Raw genomic sequence first — 18,690 nt, 5'->3', positions numbered from 1 at the left:
AACACCACCAAATCTTGACTCAATCTACAAATCTGTTGGTCCCAAAGCTACACTCTGATAGGAAGCTCCACAGATTAACATAACGGTGTTTAAAAGGGAAAAAATAAATCATTTAATCAGCTTTACATTTGCAGCAGAGATGTTAGCACTCGTGCGTACTCAAATATTTTGTCTGTCTCAAGGGCATTCAGTCATGCCATGGGTTTCTTGACTGATTGAGGGTGCTGGATAAGCCAGTCATTCTGCTCAGACCGCCTGGCTGAACTGCTTTATGCAGTTTAAGACATATTATTAAAAAAAAAAACCAAAAAAGTAATCCATCAGAATGTCAAGCATGTTCACACGTAAAAGGAAAACTGTAAAAATTTCTGCCAAACTCTGCTGATTCCAATACTTGCACTGACTCAGCACGACGGCAGCAGTGCCAGGCATTTACTTACGCATATGCTATCTTGTACCCCATCTTCAAGTGTCCTATTAATAAAAATACTCTTCACACATCAGTCTCAGCAAGGACAGCCCCTTTCCCCCCACCATCCTTTGAAACTGTTGCCGCCCTTACATTTTTCCTCCCTTCCATCGCGCCACTCCAGAAGGCAAAACAAATCGGAGATCAACAGAGGAACTTACAGTAAAAACCTGTCAGGGCTCAGCCAGCTTCGCCACGGAAAACCTGCGGCACTACGTGGCGCTTCGCAGTTTACTGTTTGTGCCAGCGCAGACCCCCGTTAGTGCCAAGAATTCATCGTTTCTGTCACAGGGTTGCACAGCTCTGCTAGTACTGTGATTTTTAATCTTTTAAGTATTTAAAAAAAATCCTTGAATAGCATAGCTAATGTTTGGAAATCAGCTACAGGTACCTCCATAACATTATTTTACTGTCACTACTTCTATTTACCACGTGCGACCATACCATGCTCTCCCTCAGCAATGCAACGGTAGCTAACTTGATTTCAAAGGGAAATGTTGCAGCTGCATAAAATTCATACTGTCCAAATGTATTTTTTCCTGGATGGAAAATATAACTGGCTTCTGTGAAGCCATTGAACGCTATTGATTAGGTAATACATTTTTTAAATTCTCTAACTAAAGGGGAGTGAAGACAGAACGAGTTATTGACCCATCTAGTCCAGCACCTTCATCTTCGAAAGCCTGGTTACATTTCAGCAGGTGAACCCACCATTTCCAACAGAGCTTGCGTTGCCTGTCCCACATCAATACCCTGACAAAGAAGTCTCTTCCCAAAGCCTAATGGAAATATTTGACTTCCATATTTTCAGGTGGCAATACCATTAATTTTCTCTCATCTCCGTGAGAACTAGCTCCATCAACCTTCTGGGAAAGGGCAGAAGAGCACCACATTGGACGCTCCCGTCTGCCTGACTTGACAGAGGAGCTGTAGGGATGGAAAACCTACGTTGCTATGTCACAGACTCCAAGTTACACCCGGCAAGAAATAAAGTGCACGGTATCCATGTTTCCCTTTACATTAAACTTTTCAGTATTAAAACTTATCAGGAAAACAAATGGGAGAGAGGCAGTCTTGGCTTTGGGGAGAGACTGGGTTTACGTTCATTTGTCTCATTTTTGCCTGAAGTAAACCGTCATGAGATTTATCGTAGATTACTGTGCCACTTTATCCTGCCAGCTCGCATATACGTATGCCCTGTCCCATAAAGAACTATAAACTCAGACCAGAGGACAATTAAATAGTCCATTCTGTGTTTGGCTTCTTCAACAAGAGAGCAAGACATGAGCTAGTTTGATTCACCCCCCAGCGGGGGATCACAGCCGAACAGATCCTCAGGTTCTCTACAGGTTTAAAATAGTTTGGGGAATTATTTTTCAATGAGGATATACCAATAGGGTACATCGCTGGGTTTGACTTTTAACCTCAGCAACAGACTACGACCGCTTTTGTAGATACTTCAGGACCGGTGCGTTTGTGCGAGATCGGCTTCAGCAGCGCTCACGACGGAAACGTTGGAAGGTTTCTCATTTTTCATGCTTTCATTGCTGTGTCAAACCATGTTATGGGGATGCAGGCTTCCTTCTTAATACTACTCTCTACCTAAGTGATTCATACACAACACCGTGATCCACGCCTGCTTTATGCAGTGCTTTCCATGACCTTGAGCTCTGAATAACCATTTTGCTACAGGAATTTATGCAGCAGAGTCAGAAGTAAAACTGATTTGACCAAGACGCGCGGTGCTTACGATCGTTCATTCTTGTCAAAAAGACCTAGGTGATTTTATAAGCCGCTTGTCTCACGTGGCCTTACCTTCGATGTAGCTTTTCTTCCGCAATAGCAAACAAAACTAGTGCTAAAACCACTTCATATTAAAAACTCCCTAGTAAAAAGCATTCGCACAGAAAAAAATGTTTCCAAATTGCAGTCAAGTTGTTTGCAGCTTATACATATGGATGCTCGGTAAAAGTTAGCAACAGTGTTTTTCTACAAACACTGCCGTTCAGAACCAATTTTTTTTTTTCCTTTTTGATACTACGTTCTCTTACTTTAGGCAATGACTTAATTATCTCAAACCAGCATTCGCAACCCAACACTACTGGAAAACCGTTCTCTGCTCCTCCTTAAGGGACATTTTAGGAAGAGAAGATAAAATATATATTACCTCAATCTCGATCCATTCAAAAATAGCTGCCTGATTCAAAGGCATTGATAGTGTAATTCTGAATATGTGCAATATTATGCAAAGAGGAGTTGACAAAACTCAACCTCAGAAGCAGCGATGCTCTTCCCCCGCCGTATCAACACGATCAGAGCTATCGTTTGGTCTTTGATACAATTAAGGGACAGTCAAAATACCAAGCAGGAAGGAGAAGAAATGATGTATGACGGCATATCACCTAATCTATCAATTCAGTTATGACCACCTACACAAAACCAGGTTTATGGCATTAGACCTCTCCTAGATCTCTACCAGAACCCGAAACTCCAGGCATTTATCCCACTGCCAAACCAGGCTCCGATCAGAGTGAGATCCCACAGGGAGGTACAGGGTAGGGAGAATTGTTTTCTGGATTTACATCACTTTCAGAATATTGAGGGAGTTGGGGTAGGGAGGCTTCTTTGCCAAAACAGCTAAGCAGACTTTCAGTCTCGCTTAACGTAACGTGAAACAAAAAAAAAGCTATATAAAAAACCCCTCGGAGGCCAAAAGGGAACAAGCCCAAAATACACTTCTGAAAGCTAGAAAATATTTAGAATATAATTGTAGTTGACGCTGGTTAAGACGTTTAATCATCTTCAAACATTTGTTTCAACACTAAGCTCTCTAAAGCTACCGAGCATGCAGATGATTTATATAGTAACTCGGTAAGCTGCACCGGACCTTTTAATTTTCATTAGACGGGGAGATGTGGCTAAAATATTGCCAAAAGGCCATGATACAAAAGGAAAATTTAGCAAAACGCATTATCTCTTCTTGCAAATTCATTCACCTCTTGCAATTTTAGGCTTAGGTCCAACACAGAAGGGGCTATTTTTAGCTCTTTAAAAGAACTAACAGGAACTCCATTGTGAAACACTGTTTCTTGCAACAGCCTCATTATTTAAAAGATCAAAAGCATCTTGCTACCATGTGATGGAACTAACTTTGATCTCATGTCGTCTCCTCAGACTTCAGAGGAGATAATTATTGGACTGTTAATTTTTTTTGCACTCAGACTGCAAATGTCTCACTTATCCCTCTTTGCACTACAGATACAGTAACAATAAAAGGATTACATCAATATTAAAAGATTTGAGTCTCGCAACAAAATACTGATGGGCAATTTATAGTTTGTTAAATAAACAAGCATGTTAACTCTAAGGAAACACAGAAATAATCTGCATTCGTATCTAGCCAAAGAAGAAAATAAAACAATTAGTTATTCTGCTTATGAGATACAATGAGTACATGAGAAGCTTTAGTGCATTTGAGAGTTTCCTACTGGTAAGGATGGATTCAACAAATAAAGAGATTTTCTGAGCGAGTCGGTAGCCCTGGTATAGTGCTCTGAAAGACAGATAGCAGGGGATTGCTGTCACCACCTCTCCAGTTTAGTCATGTAAATTCTTTTGAATCCTTTGAATGTTTTCTGTTAATACAAACACACACGAACACAATGTTTCCTTTTCAGTTAAGTCTGTCACAAATGAGTGATCTAATTCAGGAAAATAAGAAATGTACATCAATACCATGCCTACGTTACAGCTCCATTTTCTTCCATCTGCTCCGTACCTGGGAATTCCACATGGGAGCAGAAACTTCACCAAAGAAACCTGTGATCTCCCAAGAGGGTGAATGCAATGGCATCGTGCCATGGCAACGCAGTTCTGGTTTCCCCTTGAGACTGCAAAGAGCCAGCCGTTGTGGCATCTTTCATCTTTGTGTCGGTCCAGCTTCACGCTCAGCACCATCTTGGCATTCTGCCTTCTGCTCTTGGAGATTTTCATCATCTTACATTCACCCTTACGGTTGTGTCATATCACCATCACATACCTCTCGACATGCCTGAAAATTTATGTACCTTTAATTTCTGCGTGACACACTTACAGCAGAAGGCATAACGAAGCCAAAGCTAGATGCGTCACAGACTGAATGCAGACAGGAATAAATTTTTCAAAAGGTACATAAAAGGACTTAAATGCAAAACTCCCATTAATTTTCATGAGAACAACATGGTCAGAAGCTACCTACGCAAGAACGTAGGCAACGATCCTCCAGCCACAGTTGCTCTTACCAACAGATATCGCAATCGATTGTTGGGGTGAAATAATCAGTGTAATTTATTTCTACTTCAGAAATGACAATTAGTCACCTCCTCCACACTCGATTTGAAATCCACATATTTCAATAAGGCAAATAAAGTATACTGCTCAACAACTTACCTGCCTTTTCAATATTTGGTTCCTTCTAATGAAAACAATCCCATAATAAATTAACTTCCACAACTATAAAGCCACATTTTTATTTTTATCCGGTAAAACAATGTATTACATTAATGTACCTAAAGGAATAGAACGGAACCCTCCATCACCAGTAATTATTGTATTTTATTATGGCTTGATAAAAGGATATTGTTATACAAGCACTGAATATCTCATAATCCAAATTAAGGCTCTATTCGCTAATGAAAGTATTTTTCACGCATAAGCTTTAAAGCTAGAATGCAAATAGAACAGCACACTGAAATATGTTATTGTTTGACTAAGTATTAACTATGTCGTTCTTTAGATCTGACTGAAGAACACTAATGCACTCTGCTATTGTTCAATGGTTTAAACAAAGAAAAAAGAAAAAAGGCAGCTATTAGATTTAAACAAATTTCAGATTCCATTAATATTTGCCATGAGGAAGAAGCGTGGGGGAAAGCAGGTTCTGTCGGGAGGGCGCTTTCCTAAGATTTAACAGTGGGAACCCTCAGAGCATCACTGCCAAGTGAGGACTTCCATGAATTTACTTGGACTTCTGTTGTGAGAAGACGCTAAATACATTGATTTTTCTTATCTTACCATATTGACTGTTCATGACAAAAAAGAAAAAAAAAATAAAAGCAGCTACAAACCTGATTTTCAGCCCACTGTGCCTGACATCGTGCACGATGGGAACATCCATTGTAATGCCAAAAATCAGGCTTCGGGGAGGAGAAATAAAGGGAAAGGACCACGTACAGAAGGCAGTAGCAATTAGCATCTGATACCATAAGATGTTTGGCAACAGCAAGGCTATTGGGTATTGCGGGAGGTGTTCAAAGATTTACGGGACTTGGTTTCCGTGGGTGCAAATACCCAGTCAAAGCAGGGAAGGGACTTGTACAGTTGGCAGTTATTGGGAGTTCTGGAAATTAAGGCGTTCTGGAAGAGGGAATAATTAAAAATGTTCTTGGATAAGCAATGTGGGTGCAGTTCACGTACTCACCCATCACCGACAGCTCTGCAGAGCCACTGCTGTTCTCGTTTTTGTAGGTGACTACACACGTGTACGTCCCAGAATCATCGTCAGTCACGTTTGATATGAGCAGGTTACTGCCAGCCAGCAACGAATACTTTTTGGACCTGAAACATTGATAACACACATCCGCAACGTGTTAAGGGGCTATCTATCTAGAAAAATACATGCACTAAATTATGCTGTAAGTAATTCTCAGCTGTGATTTTTGCTCTTAATAGCTTTACACTTCCATTTTAAATACCAGCTAGGTGACATTTATGATCAAATTCCACCCTCGGATTCGGTGCAGAGATGAGTTATAGCAGCAGGTTAAGAGACACGTCTAGTCTCATTAATATTTAAGAGGAAAACCTCGCGGCCTCCACGTCCACCCCACTGAATTGAAAGCACCACTCAGTGGTTTGCCTTTACTTTGCTCAAGGAAGCGAAGCGTTAGAGACGCGACCCGCGAAGGACTGAGCTACCTGATGGGGAGCACTTCATCTCCTCGCAGCCACGTGAAGGTGGGAGGGGGGTACCCAGAAACGCAGCACTCCAGAACAGCATCCTTCCCTTCCATGGCCACCACGTTCGACGGGCGCTGCAGGAAAAACTGCTGTCTGTGCAAACCCGGATCTACAAGAGCAAAAGAGACAGTTATCATCCATAAAAAAACCAAAAAAAAAAAAACCAAAACAACATGCTTTTTGTTGGGAATGGGGAATATAAAACGACTGATCAATAACGGACCCAAGAGACCACAGCTTTCACAGATTCTTACTGACGGGAAAAAGAGAAAAATCATAGTACAGACATATAAAAAGTGTATCAAATGGCAATCTTAGAGCTGCTTACAGGTTGAACCCAAGGGAGCAATTTGAAGGTAGAAAAATACCAGCTTTTGGGAAAGTGAGAAAGGACTGTTTATAGCCTGGTATTAAAGTCAGGTCTTGGAAAGCCCCAGGAAAAGACACAGCCACAGCAAGAAAAGACAGATATACATAAGGTTAAGAGTCGTATTGGATTAACGACGCTATTTTGGAGACGCAGGAGGGAAGTTCATAAATATGGCAGGCGAGAAAAGACAAGGAAAGCTTCAAGTTAGGAAAACGAATGAAATAACTTGAAGAAATCTGAATTGTGAAGGAATCTGTAGAAAGATTAGTGCCCCACATTCTCCTTTGCCTGAACGAAGGTGTCCACACGGACGCCCCGCATGTCGGAGGCTGTCTGACAGCCCTAGGCACCACCGGGCAACTGAGCTGAGCCTTAGGATGAGCTAAAACTCTCCATAAGCGTCTCTGATCGCCACGGGTGGATCACCATGGACCAGGGGACAACCCACGTTCAGGTGACAACCTAGACCCAAATCCCACCCGTTGTGCCTGAAATACCAGCAAACGGAACCATACGCCAAGGAAATCAGTGGGGTTTGTTTGCTTTTTAATGAATCTGTTCTTTTTCTCGAAAATGACTTCATTTTCTTATCACAGATGTTCAAACAAATGTGCTGGACTACTGCCATTAAACATTATTCCTTGTTTCCTGACACAAACAGAGAAATTACACAATATAAATGAATATTCCCACCAAATTAGCAACTGCAAGATCCTCCAGAATCATCTCCAAGTAATTCGCTGGTTCTCTCATACAAGTAAAAAGAAACGGTAACTAGCTGCGTGCATTTGTTACGGATTTACAGCAACAGCAGATTTCAACTTCTTACTGTAACCAGATGGACATGCAATTGCCAGCCATGAATAAGCGCGACCGAGGAAGAGGATCTCACGTACGACTCAATAGCTTCAATCTGCGAAGACATCTTAGCTGATCACAGCAATACCTTTGGCCTGTGAATTGCACGGTATCTCTTGCAATAACCACAAATATACGTATTGCCTTAACATACGCAATTAAATACATGGCAGCCAACGAGCAGAAACCCAAAGATTTTTTTCCGCAACCCCAAGTCAGTTGCCCAAAGATGAAAACAGATGTGCCAAACCAGAAAGCAAACAAAATCTGTAAATAGTATCCAGATCTTAACACAGGAGCGTCTCCATTCCTTCAAAAGCACTTAGTTCTGAAATCACAAAGAGGTCGCCTCTGATTAAAATAATGATCCTGGTTAGGATGGAAGATGTGAGCAGCAGTAAGAAGCACAGCAATAAAAATATAGGGAAAACGACACCAACGAAGGTTAAATATCAAGTTAGAAAAAGGAGATGATTGATAATTGAAACCATAGGATTTAGTAGAATACATTTGGCTGAGAGGGTTCTTCAAATACATTCGGAATAAATGGAATTCCAGAGCTAGTATAGGCTGGATATTAAACAAAACTGCAAAATCCTAAACCACACAGAAGTAGCTCAATAGGTACTGCTGTTCTGCACTTGGATAAAAGCAGGATAGCACATTCATCTTTTACAGCGATGCGAAATACATTTTTGTTGTATTGGAGACCAGAAACAATGAGACATCACTATTGTCTTAACTCCTCCAATGGAAATGATGTTTTCATTAAAACTCTATCAACAATCTGAAGATGATTTAATAACTAACGTAAATTAAAGCAACACTACACGTCAAGCAAAATGAAAAACAACAGTATTTTATTTGGGATTTTTCCTCTCATCTGTAATTTGCCTGGCAAAATTCTGCATGTGCCCAAGGGACATAATTGAGTGAAAATCCCAGTGAAAGCAAAGCTGTTAGGGTTAAGTATGCCAGCAGATGGCCAAACCAAGCTCCAAGCCCAAGGTTAAACGAAGAGGTACCAATACGTGAACACTGGAAGAGGGAAGTCACCGTCCAACACCAAACTGGGACTCAAATATTTAGACAATAACGGCAGATGGCAGAAGATGGACTCAAAGGTAGGTAAATATTTTTAATTATTGTTTTGGGATCCTTCAATTAACCTACAATCATCAAAAGTGCTTTAGTCGAAAAAGCAAAAATACCACCAATATCAGAGAATCACAGAAGGCTTTGGGATGGAAGGGACCTTTAAAGCCCATCCAGTCCATCCCCTCTGCAATGAGCAGGGACATCTACAACCAGATCAGGTTGCTCAGAGCCCCATCCAGCCTGGCCTTGAGTGTTTCCAAGGATGGGGCATCTCCCACCTCTCTGGGCAACCTGTGCCAGCGCTTCACCACTCTCATCGTAAAAAAATTTCTTCTTTCTATCTAGTCTGTATCTCCTCTCTTTTAGTTTAAAACCATCACCCCTTGTCCTATCACTATTAGCTCTGCTAAAAAGAGTATCCCCATCTTTCTTATGAGCCCCCTTTAAGTACTGGAAGGCTGCAATAAGGTCTCCCCGCAGTCTTCTCTTCAGCCTTTCCTCATAGCAGAGGTGCTCCAGCCCTCTCATCATTTCGGTGGCCTCCCCTGGCCCCGCTCCAACAGCTCCATGTCCTTCCCGTGCTGAGGACCCCCGAGCTGGACGCAGGGCTCCAGGGGGTCTCCCCAGAGCGGGGCAGAGGGGCAGAATCCCCTCCCTCGCCCCGCTGCCCACGCTGCGGGGGATGCAGCCCAGGAGACGCTTGGCTTTCTGGGCCGCGAGAGCACATTGCCGGCCCATGGCCAGCTTTTCATCCCCCAGCACCCCCGAGTCCTTCTCCTCAGGGCTGCTCTCCATCCCTCCATCCCCCAGCCTGTGCTGATACCGGGGGTTGCCCCGACCCAGGTGCAGGACCTTGCACTTGGCCTTGTTGAAGCTCATGAGGTTCACACAGGCCCATTTCTCAAGCTTGTGCAGGTCCCTCTGGGTGCCATCCCGTCCCTCAGGCGTGGCGACTGCACCGCTCAGCTTGGTGTCACCTGCAAACTTGCTGAGGGTGCACTCGATCCCGCTATGTCATTGATGAAGATATTGAACAGCACAGATATTGAAAATATTGAACATATGAAGATATTGAACAGGCAGATATTGAATATCACCTCCTCCTCTTCATTTCCATCTCTTGCTCCATTCACGACTCTCAAAGAGAAGCCTAAGCTTGTATTGAAACTTTTCTGAACCCCCTAATGATATAGCTACTAGCTGAAAAGGTCGCACCTTCTCTACAGCCCTCTTTCATCTGGAAACACAGCTCTAAAGCAGATAGAAACTAAACATGTCAGTTGTGAAGCAATGTTTTGCCGCTTGATTTCCAGTTGAATAGAGAGTGCAGGGTACAGCCAAGTTAGCAGCTTAAAGCCACATAGAGTGTTGGAAAAAAAAAATCTGTTACATGAAGAAAAAGACAACAATATCTTATCCTTTTCAGAAAATAACAGGATGGAGAGAGTTGTGGTTTCAAACCCACGAAGATCAGAACTCGCACATTATTCAGGCAAGTCCCCAGCACGGGCTGAGCCTCCCAGGAGGCGGCAGCTGTGCCCTCGGGCGTCACTGGTGGCGGCCAGCATCCGCTGGGCCGGGCACAGCCCACAGACATCACAGCCGCAGTCGGTCCTTGTGTCCGTATCTTAAAGGCTCGAGTCGGTTTTACTACCAGAGGGGTCTGGATGGAATAACTAACACATTTTATTTAAGCATGAAGAAGCAAACCCACAGCTTTCATGATAAGAAATGCTAGTTTCCTCATGAGTACTTATTAAGGAGGGCTGACGTGCTGTCACAGACTATTAAAAGTTGGCATATCACAACCGCTGGCTTTGTACCACCTTCCAAAAAACCAGAGTGGTCTAAAACCAGAGCTCAGTAACGAGGACACGAAAAGCAGCGTTATCTGAAGCTACAATTACTTAACCAGAACCTTACAAGGAACCAAGGAGTCTCCAAAGGCACCCTGTCCTGAAGGTGGACATCCACAATTTCCTCTCAGAGCCGAGATCCGACTTGAACAAGGGGATGGTGTTGGATGTTAAAAGAATTCATTGACCAAAAAGTCTGTGGGACCACAGATTGCAAGCCTCTGCAGTGGAGTGTTATACTAGAGGTGGGACAGTCTCCACCCACTTATCCTTGGCAGGGGGAAAAAAAAAAAAAATAAAACAAAACAAAAAAATCACTAAACGTGTTCGAGTAAACTCTACAAAAACACGCATCAGTGACAGAACAGACCTTGTGAGAAAAATCAGGCCTTTTTGTGGGCTTAAGGAAGCGGTTCGCATCTAGCGCACGGGCAGCAATGTCAGTATCTGGTTCAGACTCGCCTGATAAAACTCCTCACGGCTGAACCACTGCAACCAGTTATTTCCAGCTGAGAAATAAAAAAGATCAGACCATCAAATTAGATTTTTACATTAGAGACAAAGGAAAAAGCGAGCGGGAGATTTTAAGACTAAAGGGCCATTCAATCTTGTTTCTTGTATAAGACAGGCCACAGAATCAAACCCATCCTGAGCTCAAAAGCACATTTGAATAAAGTACGTTCTTCAGGAAGGCACCCAGTCTTGATTATAAAGATACCTAAGGTCTTGTTATCCCCTTCTCCACTTGATTAAAGAGCACTCAGTGTATTCTCCCTGACAAGGTACTTGTACACCATAATCGAGCCCACGTAATCAACCGACTACGGACCAGCTTTAGCAAATGAGAAATTCTTTGCGTGAAGCCCTGGAGCCATTGGAGGCATTGAAATAATTTCAGCCGCGATTTAATCACTTATGCACCAACGTGGCATCTGTGGCCTGGGCTCACAGCCACGACGTCCCCATCCATGGGGACGTGACAGGACACCTCTTGGTCTTTTTCAGCATTAGCTTTTCAAGCAAACTGCTTGACCGGGACCAGGCGGAGCAAGCTGCTCCCACCTACGGGCCGTGGGCCCCCATCACTGCCTGTGCTCACAACGCACACGCTCAGAGCCTGATGCTGGACCAGCATCTAAAGAAGGTAAGACCAGCATCAAAAGAAGCATGACCAGTTGGTCGAGGAAGGCAATTCTCCCCCGCTCTGCTCCGCTCTGGTGAGACCCCACCTGGAGGACTGCATCCAGCTCTGGGGCCCCCAACATAAGAAGGACATGGACCTGTTGGAGCGAGTCCAGAGGAGGCCACGAAGATGATCAGAGAGCTGGAGCACCCTCTCCCCTATGAGGACAGGCTGAGAGAGTTGGGGTTGTTCAGCTTGGAGAAGAGAAGGCTCCAGGGAGACCTTATAGCAGCCTTCCAGTACCTGAAGGTACAAGAAGGCCTACAAGAAAGCTGGAGAGGGACTTTTTACAAGGCCATGTGGTGATAGGACAAGGGGTAATGGCTTTCAACTGAAAGAGGGGAGATTTAGATTAGATACAAGGAAGAAATTCTTCACTATGAGGGTGGTGAGGCACTGGATCAGGTTGCCCAGAGAAGCTGTGGATGCCCCATCCCTGGAAGTGGTCAAGGCCAGGTTGGATGGAGCTTTGAGCAACCTGGTCTGGTGGAAGGTGTCCCTGCCCAGGGCAGGGGGTTGGAACCAGATGATCTTTAAGGTCCCTTCCAACCCAAACCATTCTGTGATATCACCTAGGCTGGAAGCAAGAGCTACACTAACTTCCCAGCCTGCAGAGCACCTATCACATTGCTGGCATTTGTTGATTTTATTTTATATATTCATTTATATAGTCATATAAAGCAGGGAACTGCAAGATCTTATTTTCCCCAAACAAAACAAAACTCCTCCTTTCGTGTTCAGCATTTTTCTTGAGCACGCAATGTGCAGTAATGAGGTACAGCTATACACATATTTTCCATGCTCGTTAAATCCATGACACACAGTTGAAATTCAAAACCACAAATGGGATTTGTGAATGCGTATGTGATTTCGGCAGTCCCCATTACACCGCTATCTGAGAACACCACACTATTTGCAAAAAAAAAAAAATACATAACTTCACAAAGCCTTATTAGGAGAAATCATTTTATCTCCTTTTTATAGATGGCTAATGGAGTAATAGAGATAATTTGCGATGTAAATAAGGACATGTATGTATGCTGTAGCAGGAAAAGGTCCTGCATTATTTTTTTCCTCATGCTTATGTTAAAGGCATAGCTTCTGTCACATTTTACCAGCATACTTTATAGTCAATCACTACTCGTTCTCTCAAACCCTCGGATTTGTGTCAATATGCATTGATAAGAGTTGAGGATGTATTTAAGTCTCATACCAAACTGGTCTTAAGCAAGTGGAACTCAAGACGATGCAATTTAGTTCTGTTTTCCGACGAAAACGAAGTTGCAAGGAAGATTCAGCCATACAGCTACAGCTCTTCAGCACTCAAGGAGAAAAACGTTACCGTAGTATTTTAGCTACATTCTATATTGAAAAGAAGGAAACGCTTTCATAAAAACGTTGCACCCTGGTGTATGGCATCTTACTGTGCTAAGCTACGTGGTGCTACGCTGCACTTGTAAGTGTTGTTCAGTCGACAAAAGACTCCCATCATCTCATACCCGTGAAAATTTTTCTGAACGCATTTGGATAACATTGTACTTTGCCGGTACAATTTTATTTTTTTCTTGCAGCAGTTTTTATATTGCAAATGACAGAACTGAGATGCCTTGAACAGGACACTGATGTGACGGACTATCTCTAAGTGTTCGTAGTCACATTCCTAAATTTGATTAGAAGAGATCAAGATTTATACCAAATAAAACCCAATTTTGCTCTCTGCTGTCAGTGAAGAAAGGCCAGCAGAATTCCCCAACCTGATCTCACCATCATGCCTAGAGGCTGAACGCTTAATCCCAATAAGAAAGCAAGGGTTACGTGCGAACGGCGTTAGAGAAATCCGTCATTAAAATGATACCGATCTCTCAATATAGAGAATGCATTAAAACGTATAACCAAAATGCAGTTATTACTTTGGGATTTTGCTTTTTTGCCTTCACCTCCCAAGCCCCTTGCTTGCATTTTTCTGCTTCAGCCCTTTTGCCCTCCCCTCCCAAAAACGCAAGCCTGGCTCAGCAGAGCTCTGGGACGCGCCACGACCAGGAGCACGTAAGTAATAAGGACGCGCAAAGATTGCGGCGTTAGCCCTGACACGAATCAGGGCGTTAAGACATTCTTCTTACGGTAGTAACTTCAAAATACATTAACTAAAGTGCAAGGAAAACCGTGCCAAGTCGCTGCTGGAACGTGAAACTATACATCAGGGGTCCTATTTCTAGCTTTAATGATGATTTCTTGCGAGACACTCCGTTTCCCCATCCATAATGAAGACAAAAATATTTACAGCCCTTTGACTTGTTCTTTGAAATCCTTAGGTAAAAGAATAATATAAAATTTATTACTGCAGGGGTAGAGAAGGGACATTGCTGGTTTGTATTTACAAGACAAAACGAGAAAGCTTTTTCTCTGACCATTAAAGTTTTAGAGGCAAAATTGAAACAGAATGAGGAACGGCTCCACCACTACATTATGGAGAAAATGGAGAACAGAGCTGAGGCGAGAAAGTAGCAACGCACTTACACCCTTACTTTCAGCTGAGCAGCAGAGCTTTGGCAGACGTTATTTTAGACCTACGTCGCCCTTGAGATGCAAAGACACAAGCAATTACAGAGCAGTGGTTCGATCCAAGTAGTAACTGAATCCAGAGAAGAACCCAATACAAGATTTTTCAGGGTGGACCTGAATAACTGGAGAGGAGAGAGATTTTACTCTCAGTCCTCATCTGAGTTGAAAAAAAACCAAAAATCATTTAAAAAAAAAAAATCAAAGATGAGCTTAGTCAACTTTTAGAAACAAGTAGCAGCCCCAAACTGATTCACAGCTTTTTAAATGTTAAATGGGACAATCTTTTAAATAATTTTTAGGGCCCTTCTCTAAGCCTCCTCCAAACCAACATTTCTGAAGACGTGGTCGCTGGTCAAACACACTACGTCACGCTGAAGTCGGCGTGGAAGTCACATCTCCCGCACCACGAGCCGGCCGCGATCCTTACCAGGAGCGCATCAGCCTCTCTCGCAGCACTGTTCCACCCTTGTTCTGCTCATTACTCAAGGTCAACCTCCAAGATTTTTGTCATAGAAAAGTGTTTGCTCCCGCCGCTAGGCTCTCCTATGATATGGCCAATAGGACCAATCACATAAAAATATTCTTTTTTTTTTAATTCTACCCCATTTATAAAGTTCTGTTTAGGGATCCACATTCTTCATTATTTACCACCTCTGTGATACCTGCATTCGCCTTCAATTGTAGTTTTATTGTTATACGGTATATTAAAGAATATAGGATCAAGGATATATCCCTGGCTCTTAGTGAGGACTCCCACTAAGAAAATATCTGCTCAGTAACCATTTCTATTTGGAGACTTGATGGCTACCAATCTGATCGAGCACATCGATGCTACATTGATTTTCAATTTTGCTACTGTCTGAAGGCAAGAAATCCTCCCAAAAATCTGCTATAATGATACAAATCATCACTAAAAATTCTGTTGACAGCATCTGTTTTCATACACTGATATTGACTGGTTTTAATTGCATGGACCAGGCATTATTTTGTGTCTCAAAGATGCCAGCCTGACAGACCATCAGCTCCTCAAGGGTTGGTTTGTTCCAGGCCACTGGAATCTTCAAGTATTCAAAATTTGTGGTCGAGAATTAATGGTCCTGAGAATTTCTTGTCTCTTCCAGGAGCTGCTTTTTTATTTGGATATAATGACCTGAAAATATCTGGTTTTGGACAAGCGTTTTAAGCCACTCCTGTCAAGATAGCACTAATTTTTTTTTTTTAATATAAAAATGTCTTTAAATAAACCAATGCCATATGTACAAGCACATATTTTTCAAAAATTAGTTTTTTATTTTTTTACTTTTCTGCCTTCTAAATCTTGAAACAAGTTCTACCACTGTCACCCGTTCCTAGTAATATTGGTTCAGTTATATTTGAAAAACATTTGTACCCCGAACTTTACTAATTCTTGATATCTTCCACGTCTTTGATTCCTTTGACTCTCCACAAATTCCGTTTATTAATTCATAATTACCATTATATCAGATTACTTGCTCCAATTTTTAGATTTTTTTCCAATTTCTTTGTAACCAGACTGCTGGGGGTTTCAATTAAGACTGCCTTTCCTTTCCGTGTGTCACAGTAACGTCATATTGTGTAGATATAAAATATACTTGCAATTCCCCAGTAGCCATTTGATTCATTCCACTTCAATTCTCTCCACCTGCTAACTTGACTCCAGCGCGTGGGAATTCTCTTCTGGTTTAAGAGACAACTTTATGATATGTAGCGATGATGAGACAGTTGTGTATGTTCTGCTTTTGGGTTCATGGCAGAGAAGAAAGCAATGAGTTTCATGCAATTAAATATAATCAAGCAAAAAAGAGCCCCCAAAAAGCAAACCAAAAACTACAAGCTCGTAAAATGCCAAACCTGATGTATCCATCGCCTCTGATGTTTAGGATCTATAATAGCCATAAGTAGTCACTAATAGTTTATTAGTATGTTGTTATAGTTATTAGTATGAAATAATATTGCATATTAAAGCTCTAGTGCCACTATTTAACATAAAACAAATCTCAAAGCAGGAATGCAAAGGCTGTTCCAACACTACAGAACTCCCTTTTGTTCGGGATTCTTTGTTGACTGCATTTTGAGAGCAAAATCAGCAATAAATTTCAAGTGAACCACCTTGCTCTTCTCTCTATACCCAAATTTGCAAGCCAGCCTACGGTCCACTAGTCGACGGCATCAGCATCCTCAAGCTACCTCAATTTCATAAGGTTAATCGTATACCAGGAACCTTCCAATAACAACTTATGCTTTCAAATACATTGCGAAATAAATTACGTAATATTCTTGAGGCCCTTGTTCTGAACTCCATCTGTGCTTCAATAAAAAGAACTAAACCCAATCCCATTTAGAGCAATCAGCGCGTAGTTCATAAATAAAACCACCAATCTGGCCACCAGCCAGGGAGCTGTTGAGCAAACAGCTCTTTAGTAGATATTAGTTATTGTTCTTGCGATTGCATTGATCTCGGCTAAGGGCACACACCGACTGTACGTCCGTCTCTGCCCGCCTGCTCGTTTTTATTTCCAAGCTGCTCGAACGTGGGAAACTGATATTTATATGTACGAGATTACTTAAGCACTAATCAGATTTATGGAGGGGAGAGCGGCGAAATCGCTCATTCCCCAGGATTATTAATAAGCATTTTTAAATGTAACCTTTTCTTGTTAAAGGTCAAAATATAGCTAGCTTATAAAGCGACCTCAGCAATGCTATTTATTTGGGCAGCTGGAAGCAGGGATAACCCAGCTACTGGAAGTTATTGCATGAATCTTTTGGAACTAGGGATCTCCCTTGTAAGAATACACGTAGAAAGACGATAGCACGTCTGCATACTCTCACACTGCTGCCTTGTTTTCAAGCTTGACTTTAACAGATGACACCTTAGGAGGATCTCTTTACCAAACAAGAAAATATTTTTCCCCCAATCCATCCAAATACTACTAATAATTTAAATTAAAAAAAAAAAAATCAGAGTAATTACACCATTGCTAAGTAATGCAGCATGTTCTGTGGCAGGGCGTACCCCATCCACATGGTTCTCTCCTAATGAGGTAAAAATGAAACCTTTAATAGAAATTATACCCATTTAGCAGAACAAGCGATGCTTGTCCTCAGGACAAGGCTCTCGATCCATCTGTTCCTCGGTTGGAAAGGCAGGACTAAAAATCCAACCTTGATTAAATGCAATTAATGGAAAACTCAGTACAAAAACACACAGTTCCAATGGCTGTTACTGGTTTTAAGCGTTTAACTTTTTTCTGCTTGCAAGAACTTAGCTTCAGGTTTCCAGGCATTAGTTTTTTCACCTAGTTCATAAAAACCTGCCGGTTAAAGAGCCTTTTTTCCCCCAAGTAAGTGCTTACAGAGCACACTAACAGCAAGTCTATAAAGGTGTCCTGGATAAAGTACAAAATTTCCCATGTGTTTACCAAAAGGCACGTTATGTACAGTAAACATCCTAGTTCTTTTCTGAACTCTTATTAATTTATCAACATTCAGCTACTGCCTTGAACTGGAAGCTCGTATTCACAGCTGGTATTCAGATTTCTGGTAACAGAAATCCCTTCCAAAGCATCCTTAGCTCTAAGCAGAGGCTTTGCACGCTTGCGTGCATCACCTCGCTTGTAAACGAGCATCAAAATACACGTGGTGCAAACGAGGTCAGCTTGTACCGCGATCCGGCTCCATCTGTGAAGGGGACCTGCCTCTGGTCTCGTGCATCACCCCTGCAATTTCTGCAGCTATAAATGGCACTCTCTTTGCTGGGCTTTTTGTTTGGTTTCGTCGTTGTTTGGTTTTTTTTATATGTACTAGTCGGAATTAGGGCAAGGCACCCCTGCAGGAAATAGGCACTGGAGAACATAAACGTGAAATTGGTTAGATTTAAAAAAAAACAACCAAAAAAAAAAACAACCAAAAAAAACCAAAAAAAAATGAAAAAAAAAACCAAAACCACAAGTTCAGTATTTAAGTGGGCCACATCTGTTAGAAATCTGTTTTCATCTAAGAATAAACACTGTTAAGCACTAGCTGTTGAGGTTAAGAATAAGGTAAAGACCTGACTTGGACAATGACTGGCTGTTAGGGAATGTGCGTCAACACCAGGCTATAAAAGATGAGAAGAAATCTTTAAGGTCTCTGCATCTGGTACAAGCTCCGCATGTTGCACGAGGAACTGACGGCTGAGCTTCGAAGATCGCCTGCGTGAGCTTCACCAGACCTTCCTCGAGACTAAGTTTAGTTATAAAACTCATATTGAACAAACTCATACCGAACAACATAA

At 42.1% G+C, this 18,690-nt stretch overlaps 1 protein-coding gene across 1 annotated transcript in view; it reads right to left on the bottom strand.

Moving 5' to 3' along the window:
- The window catches only part of LOC309601491 (netrin receptor DCC-like), a gene marked incomplete at both ends in the record, with an annotated part of 597,648 nt that overhangs the window by 294,768 nt on the left and 284,190 nt on the right, over window positions 1-18,690 (bottom strand). The window contains 2 exons of the mRNA XM_082334517.1: window positions 5,928-6,064; window positions 6,425-6,575. Of these exons, the coding sequence (XP_082190643.1) occupies window positions 5,928-6,064; window positions 6,425-6,575 (288 nt within the window). The remainder of the gene's footprint in view (window positions 1-5,927; window positions 6,065-6,424; window positions 6,576-18,690) is intronic.

Source organism: Platalea leucorodia (genome assembly GCF_965183815.1).
Source record: "Platalea leucorodia genome assembly, chromosome: W".
NCBI classification, from domain to species: Eukaryota; Metazoa; Chordata; class Aves; order Pelecaniformes; family Threskiornithidae; genus Platalea; species Platalea leucorodia.
This window is presented reverse-complemented; position numbering and strand designations above follow the sequence as displayed.